Source organism: Pelodiscus sinensis, chromosome 13 (genome assembly GCF_049634645.1).
Source record: "Pelodiscus sinensis isolate JC-2024 chromosome 13, ASM4963464v1, whole genome shotgun sequence".
Taxonomy (NCBI): Eukaryota; Metazoa; Chordata; order Testudines; family Trionychidae; genus Pelodiscus; species Pelodiscus sinensis.
This window is the reverse complement of record NC_134723.1, coordinates 26422545-26446925: the sequence shown is the minus strand read 5'-3', so window position 1 is coordinate 26446925 and position 24381 is coordinate 26422545. Positions and strand designations below refer to the sequence as shown.

At 42.5% G+C, this 24381-nt stretch overlaps 1 protein-coding gene across 6 annotated transcripts in view; it reads left to right on the top strand.

Annotated features, from left to right (window-relative positions):
* The window catches only part of ATRX (ATRX chromatin remodeler), a 200468-nt gene that overhangs the window by 15416 nt on the left and 160671 nt on the right, over window positions 1-24381 (top strand). For 3 of the 6 annotated variants that reach the window (XM_006136189.4, XM_006136187.4, XM_006136190.4), the window contains 2 exons: window positions 7716-7828; window positions 20610-20683. In XM_006136189.4, coding sequence (XP_006136251.1) covers window positions 7716-7828; window positions 20610-20683 — 187 coding nt within the window. The remainder of the gene's footprint in view (window positions 1-7715; window positions 7829-20609; window positions 20684-24381) is intronic. The other 3 variants (XM_006136188.4, XM_075940897.1, XM_075940896.1) reach the window with 3 other exon arrangements.

The window sequence follows — 24381 nt, the reverse complement described above, 5'->3', positions numbered from 1 at the left end:
GTTTTATCTAATCTTTTTTTTCAAATATCAAATCAAAATAAAGTTTACTTAAACATCAAAATAAAGTTCACATCCAAAGTCAATATCAAGTTTACTTTCAGTGTGACACTTGGGCTTGTTTCTTTTTGCACAAATGTTGAATTCTTGGCTGAATTTTTGACAAACACAGTCACAGTTCTTCGTCGACAGACAGCAGATGATTTCTTTCTTTGCTTTTTTTGTAAGACATGAGAGAGCTTGTTCAGCGGTAAGAAGCTGAAAACTGGAGTAAGATGTTCACTACTTTTGCTGAGATCACAGGATACTCTCTTACTGAAATCCAAAATACATCGGCTGTGTCTACACTGGCACCCTTTTCCGGAAAAGGGATGCTAATGAGACCAGTCGGAATTGTAAATGCCGCGGGGGATTTAAATATCCCTCGCGGCATTTGCATGAACATGGCTGCCGTTTTTTTCCGGTTCGGGGCTTTGCTGGAGAAAAGCACCAGTCTAGACGGAATCTTTTGGAAAATAAAGCCTTTTCCGGAAGATCCCTTATTCCTCTTAAATTCAGGAATAAGGGATCTTCCGGAAAAGGCTTTATTTTCCAAAAGATCCCGTCTAGACTGGCGCTTTTCTCCGGCAAACCCCGACCCGGAAAAAAAGGCAGCCATGTTCATGCAAATGCCGCGGGGGATATTTAAATCCCCCGCAGCATTTGCAATTCCGACTGGTCTCATTAGCATCCCTTTTCCGGAAAAGGGTGCCAATGTAGACACAGCCACGAAGTGTCACTTCATTGAATTTTATCTTCAAAGTTTGATCGCACTGTAGTTCAGTCAGTTGTACTTCTTACAGACATAAATTTTGTGAGAACTCAACAAAAGGGTTCCTAACACAGTCATGCATTTCTGATGACAAAGAAGGAAGTATTGGTCAAGCTTTTTTGTAGGGATTCCAAATGACTGGTAATTAATGGGATGACTTCTTTATAATCTGTCTGGTTCTGAAACTGAAATAGGAGTTGAAATGTTTCAATATTTCCACGTGAAAGGTGTCTTTTCAAAACCTTGAGTTTATTCTTGAATGCAAGAAGTTTGTCTGTGGAAATTAGAATGTTTTCTTTTGTGCCCTGCATGGTGGTGTTCGAGGTATTTAAGTGATGATAAATATCTGCTAAGTAGGTTAGTTTCAACAGCCATTTTGTATCTTCAAGAAAGTCAGAAAAACTGGCTTTATTATCTTTGAAGAAAAGCAGTAGTTCCTCTCGCAGCTCAAATAGCCTTGTTAAAACTTTGTCTTGAAAGCCATCTAACATCGGTGTGTAGAAGGAGAATCACATGGTCTTTATGCATATTGTCATACAGCTTTGCAAACATGCATGACTTAAGAGGGCGCTTTATAAAATTGACCATATTCATAGCTACATCAAGGACTTGTTTAAAATCCTCCCCAGTAGTTTTTGAAACAAGAACTTCCTAATGGAGGAAGCCGTGGGTCGTTAAGACATTTGGGTTTTTTCTTTGGCGAGTGTAACAAAGCTTTTTATTGAGCCGATCATTGAAGGGGCAACATCAGTGCAAATTCCAATACAGTGGCTCCATAACAAACCACAGGATTCCAAATAAGAAGACAAGATGTTGAAAATGTCTTGACCGTTGGTCGTTTCTGGCAGCTCTTTACAACAACAAAAAATTTCCATTATTTCACCTTCATTTCCAAATCGTAAGAATGCCAACAGCTGAGCTTTACTTGTTATGTCTGTTGACTTGGAAAGCAAAGTTAGTATTTCAGACAAGACATCTTCAGTGTCGTGTGACATGTCATCCACACGCCTACTAATAGTATTATTAGGAACAGGAACTTAGGCAAAGAGGCTGAAAGTGAAATTGACAATCGTACTCACTATTATTTTACAAGCAGGCATTATTAGGCTTTCAGCAACAGTGTGACTTTTCATTTTTTGTGCAACTAGCTCAGCTACTAAATAGCTTGCTGCTTGAGCCTTTTCACTGATAGTTACCTTCTCAAAAACTTTACGTTTTCCTTGTGAATCCAAAAGTCGTTGAAAGTAATCAACTGTTTTATTTGACAAGTAGTTGTGATTAGTAGTGAAGTGTTGATTTAACTTGGCTGGGGCCATAGATGTGTGTTAGTTTTTCCCCGCAAACAATGCACAATGGAATGGGGCAATTTTCATTTCCAGTCCATGTAAAACCCGTGGCCAAGTAACTGTCATTGTAAAGGCGAATTTTTTTTAATATCAGTTCTCTTCCTGTTTCACTAGTACTTGGCTCTGATAATTTTGATTAATTTTCAATGTTATCATCTTCACTAACATGCCACCTTTTCATATACTTCCACATTTTTTTATTTTCAGTGGCCATATGAAAATACTGTTATGTAAGTGAGATTTTAGATACACGAAAACAACCACAGTTTTGGTAAAAACATTAATTACAAAACTGCGCAAAGACTACAAATCTACAAAATAGTGAAAGACCGTAACGTGCACTAGAAAAGATTAGAAACGCAGAGAATTTTGGGCAGCAGAAGGGTAGGCACAATACAACTAAATAGAACCTTAGATTCGAACTGACCAAAACAAAGAGGCAGTTGGCAGCATACAGAGATTACTCCAGTATTACCAATAGCCAGACAAAAATTCTTGCTATATTTTGAGGGATATTTGGAATTGTTAGCGGTATTTCAAAATTTTTATTTATTCCACGATTTCTTGTGGAAACCCCTGACGATGGTCCGTGGAACCCTGTTTGGGAAACACTGGACAAGGAGCAGAATAGATCTGGACAAGGAGAAGAAGTCTGGAGATAAATGTGAGAAGGGAGGTACAGGCAGTAGAAACAAAACTGAAACTGAGCAGCATATTCCAGAAGTCTTGAGTCTTTCTGAGTGTAGCCTTCATTGATTTGAGATCTACCATAACATTCTCTCACTAGAAGGGAAAACCTATAATGGCAGCAGTCCATAAAAGAGACCCAATATGGGAATATTTTATACGAAGTTCCTTTACCTGTGGGTAAGAAAGGCATGCATGCAAAATGCAAACAGTACAACAAAGGCTACGTCTAGACTATGTTCTGTTTTCGAAAGAGGATATGCAAATTCTGCTGGAATTTGCGTATCTTCTTCCAATCTCACTGTCGAAAGTGGATCTTTTGAAAAAGCCTGGACGCGTTTTTTTTCAGGGGGGGAAAAAACCTCAAACTCTCCGCTCTTCCTCGAAAAATGAGGTTTATGTGGTTTTTTGAAAACGGGGTTTCCCCCCCCAAAAATGCATCCAGACTACGTTCACTTTCGAAAGATCCTGTGGAATTGCATATCCTTTTTTGAAAATAGAATGTAGTTTAGACATACCCAAAGAAATACAAGGCCAAGTTGCCTGAATGAAACAATATCATGAGAAGTATTCCTTCTCAGGAGAAAGTTGTGTTTAAGTTGATTGTAAGGAACATGTCTGAACATGCAAGATCTTTAGGTTGGTAAACTTTTTCATACTTTTTTTTCTTCAGGACTGCCTGTCCTCCTTCTGGACTACTCTTGAATTCTCATGTTTGAGCAATAAATATAGTTGTTGTGATAAAGTAAATAGTTGAAATAGACAGATCTTCCTTTTTCAATTTCATGTTTTAAAATAGTACTGAGTGCCAATGAGTAATACTTTGTTTATTACCACCATATTGCTCATTGAGTAAGTCAATGCAGTTTAGAAGAATCCTTTCTCAACATACAGGATTCTAAAGAATATTCACCTTTAAGATCACCATTGTTTTCTATAGTTTTAGAGTTTTTTGCCAAAGGTAGTGTTTAAGTCCTATCGTATATATCATCTGTAGTAATAAAGAAAAAAATCTTCACCATCCATAAACAACCACAGATAAGTTTGTGATCAGAACCAGCAATTTACAAAAAAGAGGTAATTGATTAAATGCTGGTTTGTTTATGAAACAAACTCTCCTTTCTGTATAATTGAGAACCTATACTTCATTAACATGGTTCAGTCATGAAGATGGTTCACAAGATATCATAGACAAATTGCTGGATAAAGTGTATGAAAGAGAAATTCATCAGTGTGCAAAAAGTCTCTAGAGCAGGGGTTAGCAACATTTCCAAAGTCAAGTGCCAAGATTTAACCCTCCTACCCAGGGCTATGCCGCTCATCAGGGAGAGGGGGAGGGCCTCTCTCCACTGTGCACCCTGCTTGATCTCTTGTCTTGTGCTTTGCTCCTGCTTTTTTCCTTTTGGGGAGGGGAGGACTAGCATGTGTGTGCTTCCCTGGAAGCCATGCGGAGCATTGGGGCTTCCCCATGCCCCCTCTTAAGGAAGATGGTGCTGGCTTCAATCTTGCAGGGGGGATGCGAAGGTGGATTGCCAACATAGGCTGGGGTGAGGATGGCTCTGGGTTTTTTTCTTTTTTAGGATATGGGTGATGCAGGGGTAGGTGGGTGACCTTAGAGTGTCCAGGTCTGCGGGGGGGCGTGGTCTCATTGGGGTCCGGTCTATGATGGCCCTTATCTTCCTGCCATGGACTGAAGGGCCAACGCAGCTTTGGGGCAGGAGGACCCTCCATTTGTTTTCCTCTCCTCTCAGCTGCCCCCTGCCACTGCCCAACCCCAGAGCCACAGCCTGGGCAGCATTCACTCTCTAGCACAGTGGTTCTCAAAACTCTTTTTGGTCAGTGTACCGCCTGGCTCAGTGAACACATTTCTGTGGACCACCAGTTGCTAATGGAAACTCACCGTTAATTACATAATTATGCCTGAGCCATTTTGCTAGTGCTGTAGCTAGGGAGAATGGTTTAATTTAAACTATTTAGCTTTTTCATGTTGGTTTATCAAATTTCGCTGTAAATAAAATAAAATAAAATATTAATTTATGTCCAACACAAAATATCTCAGTGTTTTTCTTTCTTCATGGTAGGGGTGGGGAACTATCAGTTGGGGACCACACAAGTAAGAAGCAAAAAAACTACTCCAGAAACTCCCAACCCTCTGAGCCTGACCACATCACATCCCAGTCCCCAATTCCCACATAACCTCCTTGCCCTGGCCCCCTCTTCCTCTGCTCCTTGCTGTGGCCCCCATGACCCTACCCCTCCCAAGGGTGACTCTGCGATTCGGGGACACTGGGGACAGACACGAGTTGGGGCTTTCTTTGCCTCCCCCCTCGTGTGTCTGGAATCAGGAGCTGGTGCTCTAAGCCTCGCTAGTGCTCCAAATGATGTTCTCCTCCTAATACAGCATGGCAAGAAACTCCTATAAATATTAATGATAGTTCACCTCCCAATGATTTCATAAATATCTGCTTCAGTTACCTTTGGTAAATGAAATAACCAAACAGTCATTCATTTTCTGATATAGCTGTAAAATCTTGAAATTTTCAAAATAAATCACTGTTTAGAAATATACAGTGTATATTTTCTAAAAATGAAACCTACATCTATCTCTGAATGGTAAAGAATGTTTTAAGATTGTAACGACCAACAAGAATGCACTTTTATGTAGAAAACCATGATTAAATTGAGTCTTCCTGAATAGTGATTTAAATAACGATTTAAATCAAATCCACTCAGGTTTTAATGAAGCTTCCTTAAGATTTCAATATAAATATAATTTAGATGGAACTTACATTGTGTTTTATATTGAAAAGCTTTTCTGCATGTGTGATTCGCTTTAAATACTAAGTTATCAGAACTCGCTAGTGGATTTTTACACACAAAAGTTTGTTTACGTTAGTTTGTCAGAATAACTGGATAGGGGATAGATTTCTTTATTCAGTTGCATTCTGAGATGGCTGCCATCTCTCATTTGACAATGCTAAGGTATATATTTTGATTTAGAGTTAATGAAGTAGAAGTAGAACTGAATCAGTTTGTCTTTAAATTATGCTTCTTAATGTGTGGTTATACTTTTCAACCTTGCTTATTAGCCAGAAGGTTGGCAGGATTGGAGAGAGGTGTAAGGATCAGAGGGAAAGACTTTTTGAGAGGTTCAGGAACAGCTTCTCAAAGGGTGTCTTAAAAGTGAAAGGGTCATTTTGTGGTCTTTTTTGCTCCCTAGAGCAGGGGTGGACAATAAGTGGCCTGCAAGCTGGACATGGTTCGCCAGGATTAGCTACAGGTGTGCTGCCAGATGCTTTATTTACCTGAGTGTATGCAGGTATGGTTGCTGACAGCTCCTGTGGCTGCAGTTTGCCATTCCTGGCCAATGGGGCTGCAGGAAGTGATGTGGGACATTTAGTAGAGGAAACTCCTGAGGACAGCAAGTTGCTGGAGTGAGAAGAACCTGGCTTATACTGTTGGCCTTTAAGTTGTGTGTGATGATATAGAATGGATTTTAATATGAACATTTGTTTAAAAAACATTATAAACATCTCAGATGACTAGCAGAGATTTTTGTTTGCTGGATGCACTTTGTATATGGTCAGTTTCATTGTTTTGTTGATGATGGTCATTTGTGCCAGCAGCATTAAATCTCTCATGCATTGTTTTTAGAAGAGCATGTTCTTCCCCAGGCCCTGAAAGTGGTTGTAGTTCAGTAGCAGCATTAGCTAAAGTTTAAAATTCAAAAGGCAGCAGGTTGACTTGTAGATTTGTGGGCCTGAGCTGATTTGACTGCTGTATCTATGCTGAATACTGTCTAAACTGTAAGTAGGGGAGCAGAAAACCCTTAATTTTTTTCTTAATACATTTTTAAAAATTACCGTTTGAAGTGTGCACTATCAAACAATTGAATGTCTTGAAAATAATTTAAAAAATGCAATTCATGTGTGTCCTTTCTATGACTGTGTTAAGGAGTTATTTTAATCCATGGACCAGCATAGTTGATTATGTATGATTTTTCAATTACTATACCAAGAGCTTGAAAAGGCATATGAGCTCAGGAGAAAAATTTGTGGAGGGCCTGAGACAAACGCTTTTAAATAGGAAGTACTAATAAGGTACCTGGTGAATTAGAGCTTTGCCTTATTCATAAGAAAACTTGGGTACATGGGAGGGAAATGACCAATGGGTACTGTTCTGTAAAACTGACTAATTGAAAAAAATCTGTTAGTGGTAACATCAATAAACTAATTCAAATAAAGATACTAATCCTAAGCAATAGTCTTCTGACAAGATACACACATTGCTGGTTATTGTGTATGAAACACTCAATTCATAATTGCATGTTGACAACTTATTTTTAAGACACAGAGAGCAACTGCTAGCAATTGCTGTTTGCATTACAGACTGACTAATATTTGTGTCAGTGATTCTCTCACTTTGATTTTTAGCTATTATTTAAGGAAATTCTTATATCAGAGTGTTTTTGGTTTTTTTTTTAAGTTACGTTCTTTCCTTTCTTTGAATAGCAACGTACTTTTCTTGACACTTGTAAAAAAATTTTAATTACATGAAATTCAGCTTTTAAAATAGGACTTGCTTTATTGTTTACTATATACTAATGTAGTCTTAAATGCTTATATTTCAGTGCCATATCTGTACTTACAATTCTTTCAAAATTGTATGTGGGTTATTTTTTTATTATTTTGGTGTCTCTTTTTAGGATAGATGTTTTGTTTAAAAAAAAAAACCCAAAGCCTTGCTTTGGAAGTTCTTCAGTTACTATGGATATAGTATTGAAGAACTAGCAGTATTCATTTTAAGTTTGCATAATATAATACTAAAGAGGCATGAGAGAGATAATTTCAAGTGACACTTCTGTGTTTTATCAGCGAAAGCAAGTTGAACACGTTGGTGCAGAAGCTTCATGACTTTTTGGCTCACTCATCTGAAGAATCTGAAGACGCAAACTCTCCTCCAAGACTATCTGTGAGCAAAAGTATAGGTAAAAAAAATATATATATATAATTTCCCTCTTTTAAATGTACACTGTTATTCAACATCTTGGGATGGAGTGCAGTAAAAATACATCTTGATGTAACTGATGAGCCATATTGATTTTTCTGTTTCCTTCCTATAAAAACAACAAAAAAGTATATCCCAGTATTAGTTCCTCAGTCTTCTGTTTCATGGAAGTATAAACTATCTGTGTGTCCTTGGGATGGAGGGTATTTGTGTCGTCTTCTGGGATGATTTTGTTTCAGATTTTTCACAATTCTCTGCATTAACACTGTGTTACAGACATATCTTGTTTCTCTGCTGAAGTTAAAATCTTTTTACCCTTACAATTATGCATGGGGGGAGCAGTTGCTTTTATGTTAATTCACAAAAATGTTTCCACAATTGTCAGAAACTACTTGAATACGAAAAGGCTCTTCTAAAGCAAATGATTAGGTTGCTTTTTGAAAATTATTGGCCTTTCTAAAAAAATCGAATAGGTAAATAATGAATTTAAACAAACAGACGTGAAGTTGATTACTGTAAATAAGGAAGCCTTCAAAATAAACATACATTAGATTATAATTTTCTCCTATATAATCAATATCTGGGTTTGTTATGGATACAGAACTTTTCAGTCTCCAAATTTCCTAAAACACTTTCCATAGCAATGCACTTAAAAACTGTTATGAAATGAGGAAACTTGTATTTGTTAGCAGAGAAACTTACTTTCTTCTATTTTCAGACTGATCCAAGGGATCTCTAAAGGGATGCAATCAAGAGAAATAGTTAACTTCTTAGATTACCTTATTAAAATTGACAGAAATTTAAAGTGTATTTTGACTTGATTTCCACCTACAGCTTTTCCTCATATACCGTAATTTAGCGAATATACCCCACCCCGGAATATACCCCACCCTGGAATATACCCCGCAGTTTTTGCTGTTGGAGTAAACAAAAATCGTGTATACCCTGCACACGAGTATAACCGGCGGGGTATGCAAGACTTTTCTGTGCTGGAGGTATATTTGCTAACTTATGGGGAGGAGGGGGGGCGCGGCAGGAATTAGCCAGCCACTCTCTGCCCCGGTTCCGCCAGCCTCTGAGCAGGGGAGCGCTCATCCCCCTGGTTTCTCCACAGCCGTAGGAACCACCAGCCTCTGGATGGGGGAGCGCATATTTCTCCCCCCTCTTCCCTCCGTTCCTGAACAGCCACAGGAACCACCACTGGCCTCCATGCGGGGGAGCGTTCACCGCCTGGAGAGTCGCTGTTGGGTTTAAAAAAAAAAAAAGGCTATATAACCTGCACACAACTATAGCCCTGGAGGGGCGGTGTGTGTGTGTGTGTGTGTGTGTGTGTGGGGGGGGGGGGGGGGGGGGGGTTTGTAAAAACGAATATAACCCATAGGTATATTCACTAAATTATGGTGGTACTTAGATCATTATAGTGAAATAAGGCTGGACATACTCACTTCATAGTCATTGAGCTTTTTGTTCTCCTGATGTAACAAGGTCCAACTGTGTTTTGCATTCTAATGTTTCTTAGAATATTTGAAAAAATATTTTTATAAAAGAAGTATTCTGTCGTATACTCAGCATTGATTTCAGGGGAGCTAAGACAGTTTACATCAGCTGAAGATCTACGCCTTTATACTGACATTGGGTTAGGTAAAACTTCTGTTAAAGACACAAACTTCTGCGCTACTCGATGATATCCCTTTGGTTTAACTGGAGTTCTACTTAACATTTCATCTTAATGCTGTCAGAGATGCTATACTTGTCTCCTTGTCACTGCATTATCGTGTCAGCACTGGCTGTAGGATTAATTTTTCTATTTAGTGCTTCAGTGCTTTATTTCAGGGAACCTTTGCCAAAACCAAACTATGACATAGACAAGAAGATAATACCTGTCATTGTGAAGTTGTTCTGGGTAGGACACTGTTCGTAGCACCTCTTTCCCAGTCCTGGGTAGTTGCAAATGTGACTCTGGTTCTTGTCCATGAAATAGAGAATTACTATGGAGCAGGGTGCACCACTGGCTTAGTCCTTTTGACAAATGTCAAGGGTATAAGTGCGCACCTATGAAAATTATATAGCATTACAAGCAAATTACTACCCCTTGTGCATATTTATTATGATAGTTTTTAACAGATGGTCTGTAACAGGGCCCCCTTCTGCTCTTCCCTTGCTGCGTCCACAAGCTATCTCTTTTTTGGTGCTATCACCAGTGCTCTTCATTTACAGTATTCTACAAACAGCTTCACTGGTAGAGTCTCAGGAACTGCTAGCTGCTTCTCCCAGCAGAGAAGAGCTCCCACTCCCTCTAATTCTCTGGTTCCTCCCTTTCCTTTTCCCCTGGCTTGTTTCATGCCAACCTTTATGTAGCCCTTGGCTAAAGAGGCTAGCAGAGCTTCCCTGTTTGCTAGTCAGGCCTTGGCTTATTCAGCCAGCTCTAATTCCACATTCTTGTTTGGAGAGGGCATGACAGGAAGCTGGCTCAGGTTTCCTTGAGAGCACCCAGTCACAGGTCACATGCTGTCTTTTCATAAGACTTCTGCCTTATTCAGTGCACCAGGATGGCCTGCTCTGTGGATGAACTGAGTAACTAAAGAGATTGTCTTAAAAGACCCTTTCCTCATTTCTTGGAACATAGGTAATGAATGAGGCTGAGAGTTGTAGAAGGAGAAAGGAGGGTCTTGTGGTCTTTGTTGAAGAATTGATTTTAGCTCTTCCTCTGCCTATATGGTGCTAAATAAGCCACTTAAAGCAAACCTTTGAGGTGCTTTGTGCTTGCTAATTGTGTGTTTCTCACTTTGAGTACCTAGCTTGATACCTTGAAGTCTGGGCCGGGGACTGCTCCAGCCCCATAGAGCCCACTGCAGGCAAGGTTTGCTCCAGCCCGTGAGCCAGAGCAGCTCCTGTTCAGGCCCCTTTTCCTCCCTTGCCCCTGCCATAGATTACACTCCGGGGCTCCTGACCCGCTTGTGGGGAGCCAGCTGCAGAGCCCACAGCAAAGCCTCCTCAGGAGTAGGGCTGGTAGCGCTTCCTCATCCCGCTCCTGCGGAGGTGGCTTTGCTGCAGCCCTTGCTTTAGCCAGATAAGGTTTATACTGCAGAGTCTGCTGTGTGCGTAATTGCTAAAAATCTTAGCGGTTACACGGTTATGTTTGTAAATTATTTTTTACATCTCTACTGAACACTCATAACTGAATTTGAAATCAGTGGGAGTTGTCCTTTTGAATATATTCTGAAAATTCAGATTTTTGGGATTTTCAGATTGGGCCTCCAAAATTAGTGGATGTTTTTAACTACAATCTCTGTGCTTCAGTTCTCCATCTGTAAAAGTGGGATAATATCACCTGCTCACATCAGAAGGGTTTTGAGAAGACAGATTAAAATTTCTGTGAAGTGGAACACAATAGAAAATTTCACGTGGAAATAATTTTGTTTTCATTACAGGATTTGAACAGCGAGAAGAAAACAAAATATTGAATATTCAAAATATTGAATACAGGCAGTCCCCGGGTTACGTACAAGATAGGGACTGTAGGTTTGTTCTTAAGTTGAATCTGTATGTACGTCGGAACTGGAGTCCAGATTCAGCCGCTGCTGAAACTGTCCGCCAGTTCTGACTTACATACAGATTCAACTTAAGAACCCCAAGCTTCCCCAAGTCAGCTGCTACTGAAACTGATCAGCAGCTGATTCCAGGAAGCCTGGGGCAGAGCAACTCTGCCTCGGGCTTCCTGTAGTCAGCGCTGGTCAGTTTCAGCAGCGGCTGATTTGGGGACGCCTGGGGCAGAGCAGCTGGGGTGCTGCTGGGTTGCTCCCAATTTAACATTATATCGTAATGCATACTCACAAGAGGGCTGAATGAAGCTTAATGCTTGCACTTCCTAAGTTTTGTATGCCAGTCTTAGTGATCTTTAACATAGTTCTTCTTCAGGTGCTTGCTTATATCAATTCCAGTTGTGCGCATGCTGTGTGCATGATTGCTAGCAAGATTTTTTCCTTGTTGCTACCCCTTGGGTTGGATGTGGAGCTCCTGGGAGTGGGCCTGGTGTGGTGCACTAAATATGATCCTTTCAAACCAACCACCCCTCAGGTCTTTCTTACCGCCAGTGAGGGCTATTGGAACTGTGGTTCTCTTGCGTCACAACTGATCTGCATGTCCCTAGCGTTCTGAGGTGGTGTTTTTTTTTTCGTAGTTAGTTATTCACTGTTAATTGTTGTGGTCGGAAGGGTTTCCCTTCTTGTCTATATTCTCTCAGGGTATGTCTACACTACCCTCCTAATTCGAAATAGGAGGGTAATGTAGTCATACCGCAATTGCAAATGAAGCCCGGGATTTGAATTTCCCGGGCTTCATTTGCATAAAGCCGGCCAGCGCCATTTTTAAATGCCGGCAGTTCGAACCCCGTGCCGCGTGTAGCCGCGCGGCACGGGGTTCGAACTGCCGGCATTTAAAAATGGCGCTGGCCGGCTTTATGCAAATGAAGCCCGGGAAATTCAAATCCCGGGCTTCATTTGCAATTGCGGTATGACTACATTACCCTCCTATTTCGAATTAGGAGGGTAGTGTAGACATACCCTCAGGGGCTTGAGAGCATATCCCAGTCCTAAGGCTTCAAGCCCTGAAGTTCCTGAGCAAAGTCTATGCCTACAAATGACTCCACGATTCATTCCTATGGCATCTGAGGAAGCCCATCAGGCTAATTGGTGCCGGATCTGCAAAGCATTCAAACCTGGAGCTAGGAGTAGGACTTGAGACTTAAACAACTCTTCATGGAGTCTGCTCTTCTCCCGCAATGACAGGACCCGGTGCCAAGTACCTTAGTGTCCAACACACTGCTATCAGTCGAGCCGGTGTAGAAGGTTGACTGGGAAGCCTGCCATAATGGGCCTGCAGATGCCAGCACCTGCACCCAGCTGCTTGGAGTCCCAGCACCACTCTCATCAGCAGGGCTTGACAAACACTGGCGAGAGCTACTCACCAGCCCCGCACTGCACATGCGCTAGACCGGCACTGGGTTTGGTACCACCAGTCTCAAGCAAAGCGTTGGAAAATGGGGCGCACGGAGTGACCGGCTGAAATCTACTCGCCATGGGCGAATAGATTCAGCGGTTTGTCGAGCCCTGCTCATCAGTAACATCAGTCAGACATGCGGCAGTGGTCCCGAAGTAGGACATAGTGGAACTGCTCTTGTTCCAGAGTATCTCTGGATAGCCAGACCTCTTGGCACTGATATAAATCACAGCACTGTGAATCTTGGCACCACTTGGACTCCGCCAGTCACTCCAGGGAGTGTGCTGCACACAGACACTGCACCCTGCCTCAGCACTGCTCTTTTTGATTCCAGTCTCTGTTGGAGTGCAGCGTCTTGCTGTGGGGACATTACTCCACATGTTGGTCCCTACTCCATGCTGATTCTCTGTGTCGATCACAGTCTTTACACTGTTGATTGTCCACTGATCATCATGCCAGCGTTGTTTTTCCACGCGCCTTCTTTGCTCCTTTTCTGATGGTGGTCACTGTTGTCCTCCTGAGCGGAGTCTAGGGTATGCTGTCTGGGTCCAGTGCCAGAACATGTTTCCGCAGTACCAATGTCACTGCTGTCCTGCTCTCCCCTCCCTACCCCCGCTTGGTATCACCATCATCTTCTGCAGGAGGGTATCTGCAACTTTGGGGCTTTTGGTACCATCAGTCCCAAGTCCTTCACTGTGAAAACCCAACTTTGAGCCTCCAAATGGCAGTTTTGGACCCCATGAGCCTTCAACCAAGTCCAGGTCATGCAGCTTCTGGCTCCTTTGCAAGACCCCTCCAAATCCCATGCCCCAGGTGCGATGGTCCAGCCACTTCATTGATTTACAGAACAAATGACCGCAGTCTCACTCTCTACCTGGCTATTGTGAGCCTCCCCAGGCTCCTGACCAGCCCCAGCCAGACGAGACTCAGGATCTAGGATGAGATGGTGTCATGATACTGTGGTTACAGGACCATTGCCCATGGACTATAGGGCCCTAAAGGAGCTCATCAGATTAGTGGCCCTTAGTCTCAACCTGTAAATCAATAAGGTGGCTGAGCAGGATGGACCTTCTGGAGCTAGTGGATATCCTAAAGATGGTGCTCCCTACCATAAAGACGGTTTAATCTATGGTGAAGACCATCTGGCGGACTCTTGCTTCGAGTTCCCCTACCAAAAAGGGGGTAGAACAGAAATACTTTGTTCCTGTTTAGGGATTTCAGTTTCTGTTTACCTACCCTCTGCCATGCCATTGCCGTGGTAGAGGCGATAAACGAAAAAGAAAGACAGGGTCACTTGGCCTCGGTGCCTAAATCAAGGAATTAGGTTAAGCACCTTGATGTGCTTGGACTCAAAGTATATTCCATGGGGGGGATTGCTACTCAGGATAGCTAATCGGCAGACTATCCCCAGCAGATGTGATTGCAATTCTTGACCTTCTCTCCTTAAGTTTAAGGAACTTAAACTCCTGCCTCAGACATTGTGGGTTGTGGCATGAGTTTGTGGCATTGGTTCAAGATGGCAGAGCTCGAACCTCTCTCCAGGTGTCGCTGGATGCAGCTGACTCGGTCTTTTAATCAGTCTTGACAAATCTACACTTGCGCCTCAGCAATGTATCAAGTTCATAGGGGTGGTACTGGATGCCATCCAGGCCCAGGTGTTTCTACCACAACAGGTCAGGGTGTACCTTAAATTACTGGGTCACATGAGGTCTTACATATATATTCTGGTTCCCAGGCTTCGCCTTCAACTGCTATAATCCTGGCTAATGTCAGTGTATCATCCGCACTGCGACTGCATTAACATGGTGGTGATGTTCCCTTCCCCTCCAGGTTATCCAGACATACTGGTGGCTAGATCTGCAGTCAGTCACAGTCAGAGGCCTGTTTCACCCTCCAAGGCCTTTACTTTCTCTGTGTCTTTACCAGGTATCTGACTTGGGCTAGGGAGCTCATCTCTGGGATCTCACCATCCAAGCTCTGGGGACAAGGGAAGAGCTGTTGCTCCACATCAACATAGAAGAGCTCCGGATGCTCTGACTTGAGTGTCAGGCCTTCCTGCTCCACCTTTGAGGCCACTATGTGGTGATCATGATGAACACCAGAACTGACAAGTTCTATATTAACAAGCAAGGAGGGGTCCAACTGTCATTTCTTTGTTGAAGTCCTTCTTCTAGTTATGCATAGCCTGCTCTATTCATCTTCAAGCATTGTATCTCCCTGGGGACCAGAACCAGCTGGCAGACCATCTTGGTTTACCCTTCCTTGCTTAAAAATGACCAATTATCCATGATAATTTTCCAGAAGTGGGGTTTTCATGGATAGATCTTTTTGCAACCACGGACAAAAGGAAGTGCCTCAGTCATGGGTTGTTAAAGGTTATCATCCTGATCCTGTGGCGGGATGACCTCCTGTATGCATTTCCACCATTCCTACTGGTTCACAAGGTGTTCCTCAAAATCCACAGGGACAGCCCTGGCCTGGTCCCACCAGTGCTAGTACCCCACTCTACTGGAGCTGCTCAGTAAACCACTGGTTTCCCTGCCCCTCCTTCTGTATCTTATCACACAGGACCACAGTTGCCTCTACCATCTGGATCTCCCCACCCTCCATCTGACAGCATGGAAGCTGCCTAGCTAAACCAGGTGGAGAGGGAATGCTCATGTATTCCTTGGCAATTGTAAGTCATCCACCAGGATTACTTACCTTGCTAAATGGAATCATTTCTCCTGTTGGTGTTCCCAGGATAGTGTGGGTTTCACATCTGCTTCCATTCTTCAAGTTTCTTCAGCAGTAAGGACCTATCGACCTCGTTCCTCAAGGTTCATTTGTCAACATATTAGTGTTCCATCCATAGGACGCTGTCATTCTGTGTTTGTGAGTTTCTTGGTTGGTCTCTTCCTCAAGAATATGGATAGTCTACACCCGCGGACCAAATGCTCTTTGGGGCATGGGACAACCTTTCAAGCCATTGGTTACGTGTTCCTTATTTTATGTTTCCTGGAAGATAGTGGTTTTGGGAGCCATTACATCCACATGGTGAGTGTCAGAGCTTTGTACTTTAATGTCGGAGACCCTGTATATTGTTTTCCATAAAGACAAAGTTCAACTTAGGCCTCACCCAGCCTTTCTCCTGAAATGGTCTTCAGTTTCCATTCCAGCCAGGACACATTTCTGCCTATTTTTTTTACCCATAGCTAGACAAGTCCTTGTGGGAGCGGAGATGGCACTTTTTTGACATAAGGAGATCCCTCACCTTCCAGTGTATCTCTGCTTGGATTGCAGCTTGCATCCAGGGATGCTATGACCTGGCCAAGGTCCCCTTGGCTCCTATTATGCCACACTCCACACATGCGCCTTCCTGGTTCTTGTTTCGCTCCAGGAAATCTGTAGAGCTGTGACCTGGTCCTCTGTCCATGCCTTCACGTTGCACTACACCACTTTTCACCAATCCAGGCAAGATGCAGTGTTCAACACTGGAGTAAGGATGTTAAAATGCGGTTAATTGACTAGTTGATTGGATTTTCATCGAATAGTCGATAGGCACTTCTGCATTCCTCTTTTGAATGAGGGGGCTCTTGTACATTTCAGAGGAGGAATGCAGAACTCGGTGTACTGCCCGAGGCCGGTGGGAAGTCCCAGTGACTCTGGGCTGCACGAGGGTGCTTTCTTTGAAATGTACAAGAGTCCCCAGTGGGGGCTTTTGTGCATTTCAAAGCCATGGAGCCCAGGATTAGCGGGGGACTCCCCAGCTGATCCCAGGCTCCCGTGGCATTTTGGGTTCTGGGAAATGCTGCGGGAGCCCGGGATCACCTGGGGAGTCCCAGGCTCCCCGCAGCTGCTCCTCTGAATAGCGTGGATACGTGGTCTAAAGGAACAACCGCCAAACATCTGATCCGTGGATCAGCTGTGCGGCTGCTGTCCCTTTGAACCACGCATCTGTATGATGCAGGGAGCCCAAGGTCAGCTGGAGAGTCCCTATCTGATCCCGGGCTCCTAGCAGCATGCAGCATAATATGGAGCCTGGAGTCAGCGGGGGACACTGATCCTGGGCTCCTGGGGACTCTTGTGCATTTCAAAGAAGGCACCAGCATGCAGCCTGGAGTCAGCAGGACTTCCCGCTGGCCCTGGGCTGTACATGGAGTTGGGACTCTTGTACAGTTCAAAGGAGGGAATGCGGAAGAGCCTATCAACTAGTCGGCTAGTCAAAAAACTATCCGATTGATCAGCAAATGCTGATCGGATAGTCAACTAGTCTTTAACACTGGAGTGCTCAAGTCAGCCACCTGTTGACTCCAACCCCTCTTCCTGGGTGAGGCTTGTAAATCACCTAATTGGAACTAATATGAGCAAGTACTTGAAGAAAAAAACACTCATCTTTTGTAATGGTGGTTTTTTGAGATGTGTTGCTCATGTCTATTCCATACCCACCCTCCATTTCCTCTGTCAGAGTAACCTGTAAGAAAGAACTGACGCGTGGTCGAGTTATCAGGGCCATATATAGTGCGCTTCTCCAGGGTGTTCCACTGCCCATGTAGTCACTGTGGAAACTTTCAGGAAGTCATGCACATGGTGCGTGTACGTCTAATTAGAATAGATATGAGCAACAGATCTGGAAGAAAGACAGTTATGAAAGGTGAATAACTGTTTTTGTGTGTGTGACTGTCTTTTTTAAAGAACTTTTTGCTTTTTCAGTTTGCTGTCAGGTGGCATTTTAACACCATGTAGGTGGAATCTTTAGTTACTCTACACAGACATTTTAAGTTACATGCTTCTGCTACTTGAACTAGTGAAATAACTGTTAGCACTAGTAAGTTGTCCTTTTTTGCATCAGTACTAGGGAAACAGACACACATTTAGCCTGTGGGTTTCACAGATATTTGCTGACAGAGGAGGATTGGTGCGACTCAGGCATCTGCCACGCCAAACTCTGGAGGGGAGTGTTCTGTAGTAGTCACGGTTGTTTTTGCCCAGTTCTCCAAACTTCACTCTTTTCTATTACACTCCTTCCAAGGAGTTCCAGGTCTTGTCTCCTCATCCCCCTGGTCCTTGCCCCAGTCCTAGTATTGTTACCTACCCTGTCCCAGGGTCTACTCAAGCTTCTTGTCCCAGTTTTCATGCTTAGAAAGTTTTTATTACGCTGCCTCCCCCCAGGCTTGCTGTCAGTTTGGATTTCTGACTTCTTCATTCTCTCACTTCGTCCCCATGCCTAGTCATGATCTCCTTGCCCAGCCAGTTTTTGTTTCACTCTTTCGAGCTCCTTGCCCACTCTCTTTTCCTCCTACTCCTCCAGCTCCTCATTGCGCTCTGCTTGTTTAGCCTATCCCTGTCTACTCTTCCTCACCATGAATCCTAGTCGTCTTCCACAGCCAGTCTGTCTCCCTCCCAAGGGCTGTAAGTGACTAGTTGACTATCTGATAAGCAGGGCTTGACAAATCTGCTTATCTACTTGCCCGTGGCGAGTAGATTTCAGCTTGTCGCTTTGTTCACCGGCAGTGTGCGCATGTGCAGTGTGGGTCTGGCGCATGCGCAGTGCGGGGTTGGTGATTGGGTTTTCTCTGCGGTCATCAAGCCTTGCTGATAAGCATAAACTTATCAGTTGACTAGTCCTTCAACTAGTCGTTTCTCCCACCCCCCGCAAGGAGGGGAGCAGGAGCCGGTGCTGTGGGGAGCCAGCTTAAAAGCCGGTTCCCCCCCCCCCCCAGCACTCTTTATCCGGGGAGCAGGGAAGGCAGAGGAGTAGCAAGAACCAGGCGTGAGCCAGGGAAACTGCTAATTCTGGCTTGCACCTGGTACCCTTCCCGCTGCACTCTACTCTTCTAAATGTATTAAGAGTCTGCCAGCTCTTAATACATTTAAAAGGCAGAGCCCTAGCGGGGTTAACTCCCGGGGCAGGGAGCTAACCCTGCTGCAGCTCCCCTGCTTATTGATTAGTTAATGGAAATTCTATCGACTAGTCAATTAGTTGATTAAACTACATTTAACATCCCTATTCCTACCCAGCATCCTGTCCCCAACCTCTTTCCCTCAAGCTCCATAACTGTTGTCTCTGTCTCACCAGACTTTGTGTGCTCTTTCTTTCCTGTCCAATCTTGCTTCTGTCTCCTGTATACTTGAATTGGACAGCTTCCTCTTCCATATTGCACTGCCTGGATGTGTTACAAAGGAGTAGAGGTGCATTGAGAGAATAGGAAATGCAAGCTCCCTGCTCTTACTTCCCCATTCTGGCTCGCAAGAGTAAACAGAGGAAAATCTCTCTCTCAGCCTTGCATTTCTAGACTGGGGAAAGCCTGCTTGGTTTCTGTGGGGATGGTGCATGTCAGTCACTGTGTGTGTATGATCAGTCTGGACACACTTACGTGCAGTGAGAGTTGAGCATGCTCAGTGAAGTTGGAATCTTCAAAAACTTGGGCTGTTAAAATCAAAGTATTTTCTACCTAGCATATGAAATTGTTACAATTTAACCAAGTTAGCTGAATTTTAATGGGGATGCCAGGAGGCACTTCCTTAACAGATGTCATCCCTCAGCCAAATTTCAAGTCATTAGTTGTCACAATTTTGGCATGAGTGTACCCTGTATTAGGGATGTAAGCGACTAGTTGACTATTTATTGACTATTTATTGGATAGTTGACTAGTGATCCAAATAGTTGCTCCCCCCCACCCTTGCTGCCTCTATCAGAGAGGTAGCAAGTGGAGGAGCAGCAGCCAGTGCTGGGGTGAGCTGACTTAAAAGCTGGTATCCCCCTCCCCAGCACTGTCTCCGCAGAGGGGAGGGGAAGTAAAGGCATAGCAGGAAACGGTGTGAGCGGGGACTGAAGCAGTCTTTGCTTGTGCCGCTTCTGCTGCAATTCTACTTTTGAAATGTACAAGAACTCATGGGGTAGTGGTGGCCTACCTCAAGTGCTGGGGTGTCAACATTTACCCCTACCTCAAGGACTGATTTTTCAGGAGCAGTTCCAGGACCCAGGTCTGTCATGACATAGTGCTTCTCCCAGACAACTGCTGTTTTCTGCATCTCCTGGTTAGCGACACAAAAATCCGTGTTATTACCAGTTTTAGTGCCCCAATTAACTCTGTCCTTTGATTTGACCTGTGTGAGAGCGATCCTGCCCCTAAAAAGGTTCCAAGGCTTGGTAAGCCTCAAACTGCAGGTGTCCATGTTTCCTTGATCATGTCCAGAATCTGTGCGTGCCTTCTTGGGACGTATGGCAGTGTGCATTTACATGGTGTGCCAGACCAGGCTCCGAATGTGGCCACTCCAGCTTTGGCTTACATCCAGGAATCACTTGGAAAAAGTTATCATTGTCATTTTGCAAATGCTTACTGCCTTTTAGTGGTGGGCCATCAGTGCAGGGACTGGACTAGATGACCTCTAGACATCCTTTCCTGTCCTGTTCCTATGAATGTATTAGCACTCACTGCCGCCTCTGTGTAAAATATTTATAATTACACTCCAGCTCCTTTTAATACTATTTCTTTATTGGTGGAAAAAGGTTGAAACGTAGTAGCAATAAAATTTAAATCTAAATATAGTTTACTATAAATTATTTGGCAAATATGCAATAAATGGAATGGTGGTTTTATGCAAAGCTTTTTCTGTGGTGATATATAAATTCACTCATCGCCGCTGACTAATTGTCTGTTTAGTAATGTTTTAATCAAGCTCATAAAATGTTGATACTAAAACATCTTTTATACTTTAAAGAATCATTAATGATTTCTACCGTTCAGTGAATTACATTTTCCCCCCCCCTCTCTTTACAGATAAAACTAGTGGCCCTGAAAATAGTCCAATTCCAATGGAAAACAACAGAGAAGAGGTAGGAATTAAGTATATGGTGAGTTAGATTTGTATTACTAGCATTATTGTAAAATGGCTGGCATAGAAGCTCATGATTACATTTGAATTTGAATCTGTAGTGAATTACACTACCATATCTGCTGAATGTGAAAGTTGATTATGGAACTTTTCTAAATGTTGAATTAAAAAACCACAATATAGTAAGCAGTCACAAATTAAAAATAAAAAGTAAGAATAAGATTCAGTGCACTTCCTTCATTTTGATTGTTTTTGTATTTTTCCTATGGTACTTAATAATGCATGAATAGATATAATTTTGTGGAAGTTATCATGCTGTAGGGCTTTGAACTGCCAGTAAATCTTTGCTGAGCAATGGATCGCTCCTGCAGTTTTGCTAAATTCATAGAATCATAGAATAATAGGACTGGAAGGGACCTCGAGAGGTCATTGAGTCCAGCCCCCCGCCCTCAAGGCAGGATCAAGCTCCGTCTACACCATCCCTGACAGATGTCTATCTAACCTGTTCTTAAATATCTCCAGAGAGGGAGATTCCACCACCTCCCTTGGCAATTTATTCCAATATTTGACCACCCTGACAGTTAGGAATTTTTTCCTAATGTCCAATCTAAACCTCCCCTGCTGCACTTTAAGCCCATTACTCCTTGTCCTGTCCGCAGAAACCAAGAGGAACAAATTTTCGCCTTCCTCTTTTCATGTGGGACTTCTCAGTTTAGAAAAGAGGGGACTGAGGGAGGATATGATAGAGGTATATAAAATCATGAGTGGTGTGGAGAGGGCCGATAAAGAAAAGTTATGTATTAGTTTCCTAAATAGAAGAACTAGAGGATACCAAATGAAATTAATGGGTAGTAGGTTTAAAACTAATAAAAGAAAGTTCTTCTTCACATAGCATGTAGTCAACCTGTGGAACTCCTTGCCAGAGGAGGCTGTGAAGTCTAGGACTATAATAGAGTTTAAAGAGAAGCTAGATAATTTTATGGAAGTTAGGTCCATAAAAGGCTATTAGCCAGGGGATAAAATGGTGTCCTTGGCCTCTGTCTGTCAGAGACTGGAGAGGGATGGCAGGAGACAAATCACTTGATCATTGTCTTCGGTCCACCCTCTCTGGGGCACCTGGTGCTGGCCACTGTCGGCAGACAGGATACTGGGCTAGATGGACCTTTGGTCTGACCCAGTACGGCCGTTATGTTCTTATTAGGGCTTTCAGTCACAGTTAACTAAAGCAATTAGCTAAATCAATTAAAAATTAATAGTGATTAATCACTGTTTTAATAGCCCCGTCAAACAAGAATAGAATACCAATTGAAATTTATTATGACTATTTTGGATTTTTTGTACTTTTAAAAATATTGAGTTCATTACAACACGGAATACAAAGACTACAGAACTCATTTATTATTTTTGATTGCAAATATTTGCACTGAATGGGCTCATCTAGACTACGCGGAAGATTCGAAAGAGGATATGCAGATTCTGCAGGATTTTGCATATCTTTTTTTCAATCTCACTTTCGAAAGCCAAAGTAATCAAGACACGTTTTTTCCCGGCAACCCCCCCTTTTTTCGAAAAGCCGCTTTTCCTCAAAAAATGAGGTTGTTGTGGCTTTTTGAAAAAGTTGGGGGTTTGCCGCAAAAAACACGTCTTGATTACTTTCACTTTCGAAAGCAGATATGCAAATTCCCGCGGAATTTGCATATCCTCTTTCGAATCTTCCGCGTAGTCTAAATGAGCCCTAAGAGATGAACAAAAGATAGAATATTTTTCAGTTCACCTCAGAAAAATAGTATAGTGCGATCGCTGTTGTGAAAGTGCAACTTACAAATGTAGATTTTCTTTTCTGGCATAACTGCACTCAAAAACAAAGGAAAGTAACATTTTAGATTTTATAAGTCCATTAGTCCTCCTTCAGCCAATTGCTAAAGCAAACAAATTTGTTTACATTTATGGGAGCGAATGCTGCTTGCTTCTTATTTACACCATTACCTGATGAGGAGAATAAATGTTCACATAGTACTTTTGTAGCCTGCGTTGCAGTTATGTGTGTACCAGATATGCAAAAATTCGTATGCTCCTTCAGACTTTGTTCACCATTCCGGAGGACATACTTTCATGCTGATGACAGGTTCTGCTTTATAATAATCCAAAGCAGTGCAGACTGATCATGTTCATTTTCATCATCTGAGTAAGATGCCATCAATAAAGTTGATTTTATTTTTTGCTACTTCAGGTTCTGTAGTTTTCATTATAGTGTTGCTCTTTTACGACTTCTGACAGCATGTTCCAGTCTTGCCCCCCTCAAACTTTGGAAGACTTTTCCGATAACCCTGTAATCTCACTTGGGTTCCTTATTTGCTTTCTCTCTCTCTCGTGTGCGTGTGCGTGAAAAATCTGCAATGAAAGAGTTCTTAAATGGAATAATATATGTTGGGTCAACATCTGAGACTGCTGTAACACGAAATACATGGAAGAATGCAGGTATGACAGTTCTTCCCCAAGGAGTTCAATCACAAATGTAATTAATGCATTATTTTTTGATGACTCATCTGCATGGAAACCTGTCTTCTAGAAGTGTGGCCAAAGCATACCTGGCACATAAATACCTTGCAGTGCTGTCCATAAAAGTGTCCTGTGAATTCTTGTTCTCACTTTTAGGTGATTTCTAGGTGACACTGGAAATAAGAAGTGGGCAGCATTGTCTCCCATAAATGTAAACAAACTTGATTAGTAAAAAAGGAAGTGAGCATTGTTATAATTTGTATTCTGTGTTGTAATTGAAATCAGTATATCTTTGAAACTATAAATACATTCAAAAATATTTGTAATTTTAATTGGTAATCTGTTAAGTGTGATTAAAACTGTGATTAGTCACAAATATTTTTTATTTGTTTGTAAGGTTGCCAAAACTTCCACAAAAAATCCCGAACATGGTGGGGGAAAAAATTGATTTGGGGGGGGGGGGGGGGGAGAGGAAAGTCACTATGCCTTTAAATCCACACACACTCCCCACCCCCACCAGATGTGGCAGGGGAAGAATATCCCTGTTGGCCTTCCATCCTAGAAAAAACAGAAAATACTGGACATTTTACATATCTGTTATTTTCTGTTTTTTTTAATATATAACCGAACAAGGGCCACAAATACCAGACTGTCCGGGTGAAAACCAGACATCTGGCAACCCTAATTGTTTGACGTCTTTTAGAAAGTATACTTATTTTTAAAAAGGATTGAGAGAGATACAGGGGTATTGTATTTGCATAAGTAGAATTGTCCTAAATAATGTTTAAAATTTTTCAATGAGATTTTAGCAGAAACTTTCACTGGTATGTTGTTTTTACTAATTTTTGCTTTTTTAAAAAAGCCGTACCCAGAATGGCATAGATTTTCTCTTACTATTCATTGGTAAAGAATCAGAGTGGATCAGTTTAATGCTACAGTAGTAGCACTAAAAATCATGGGAAACTACCTCAGAAGTTGACCTGGTGTTTCATGAGTTATAGAGCACCAGTGTGGATGCAGTTGTATGGACATACAGAATTATGGCATTGCATTGTAGCTGCTTGTCCAGGAGCTAAGCCAGCCCAAGTGCTCTCACCTTCACCTGAATTAACTCTGTAGTGAAGACATTCTTTTTTGGGAGCACCTCATGTGACCCAGGAATATTGATGATATGCTCTTGAGTGAGCCACAACTGTTCTTAATCTAAAGTTGTGACGT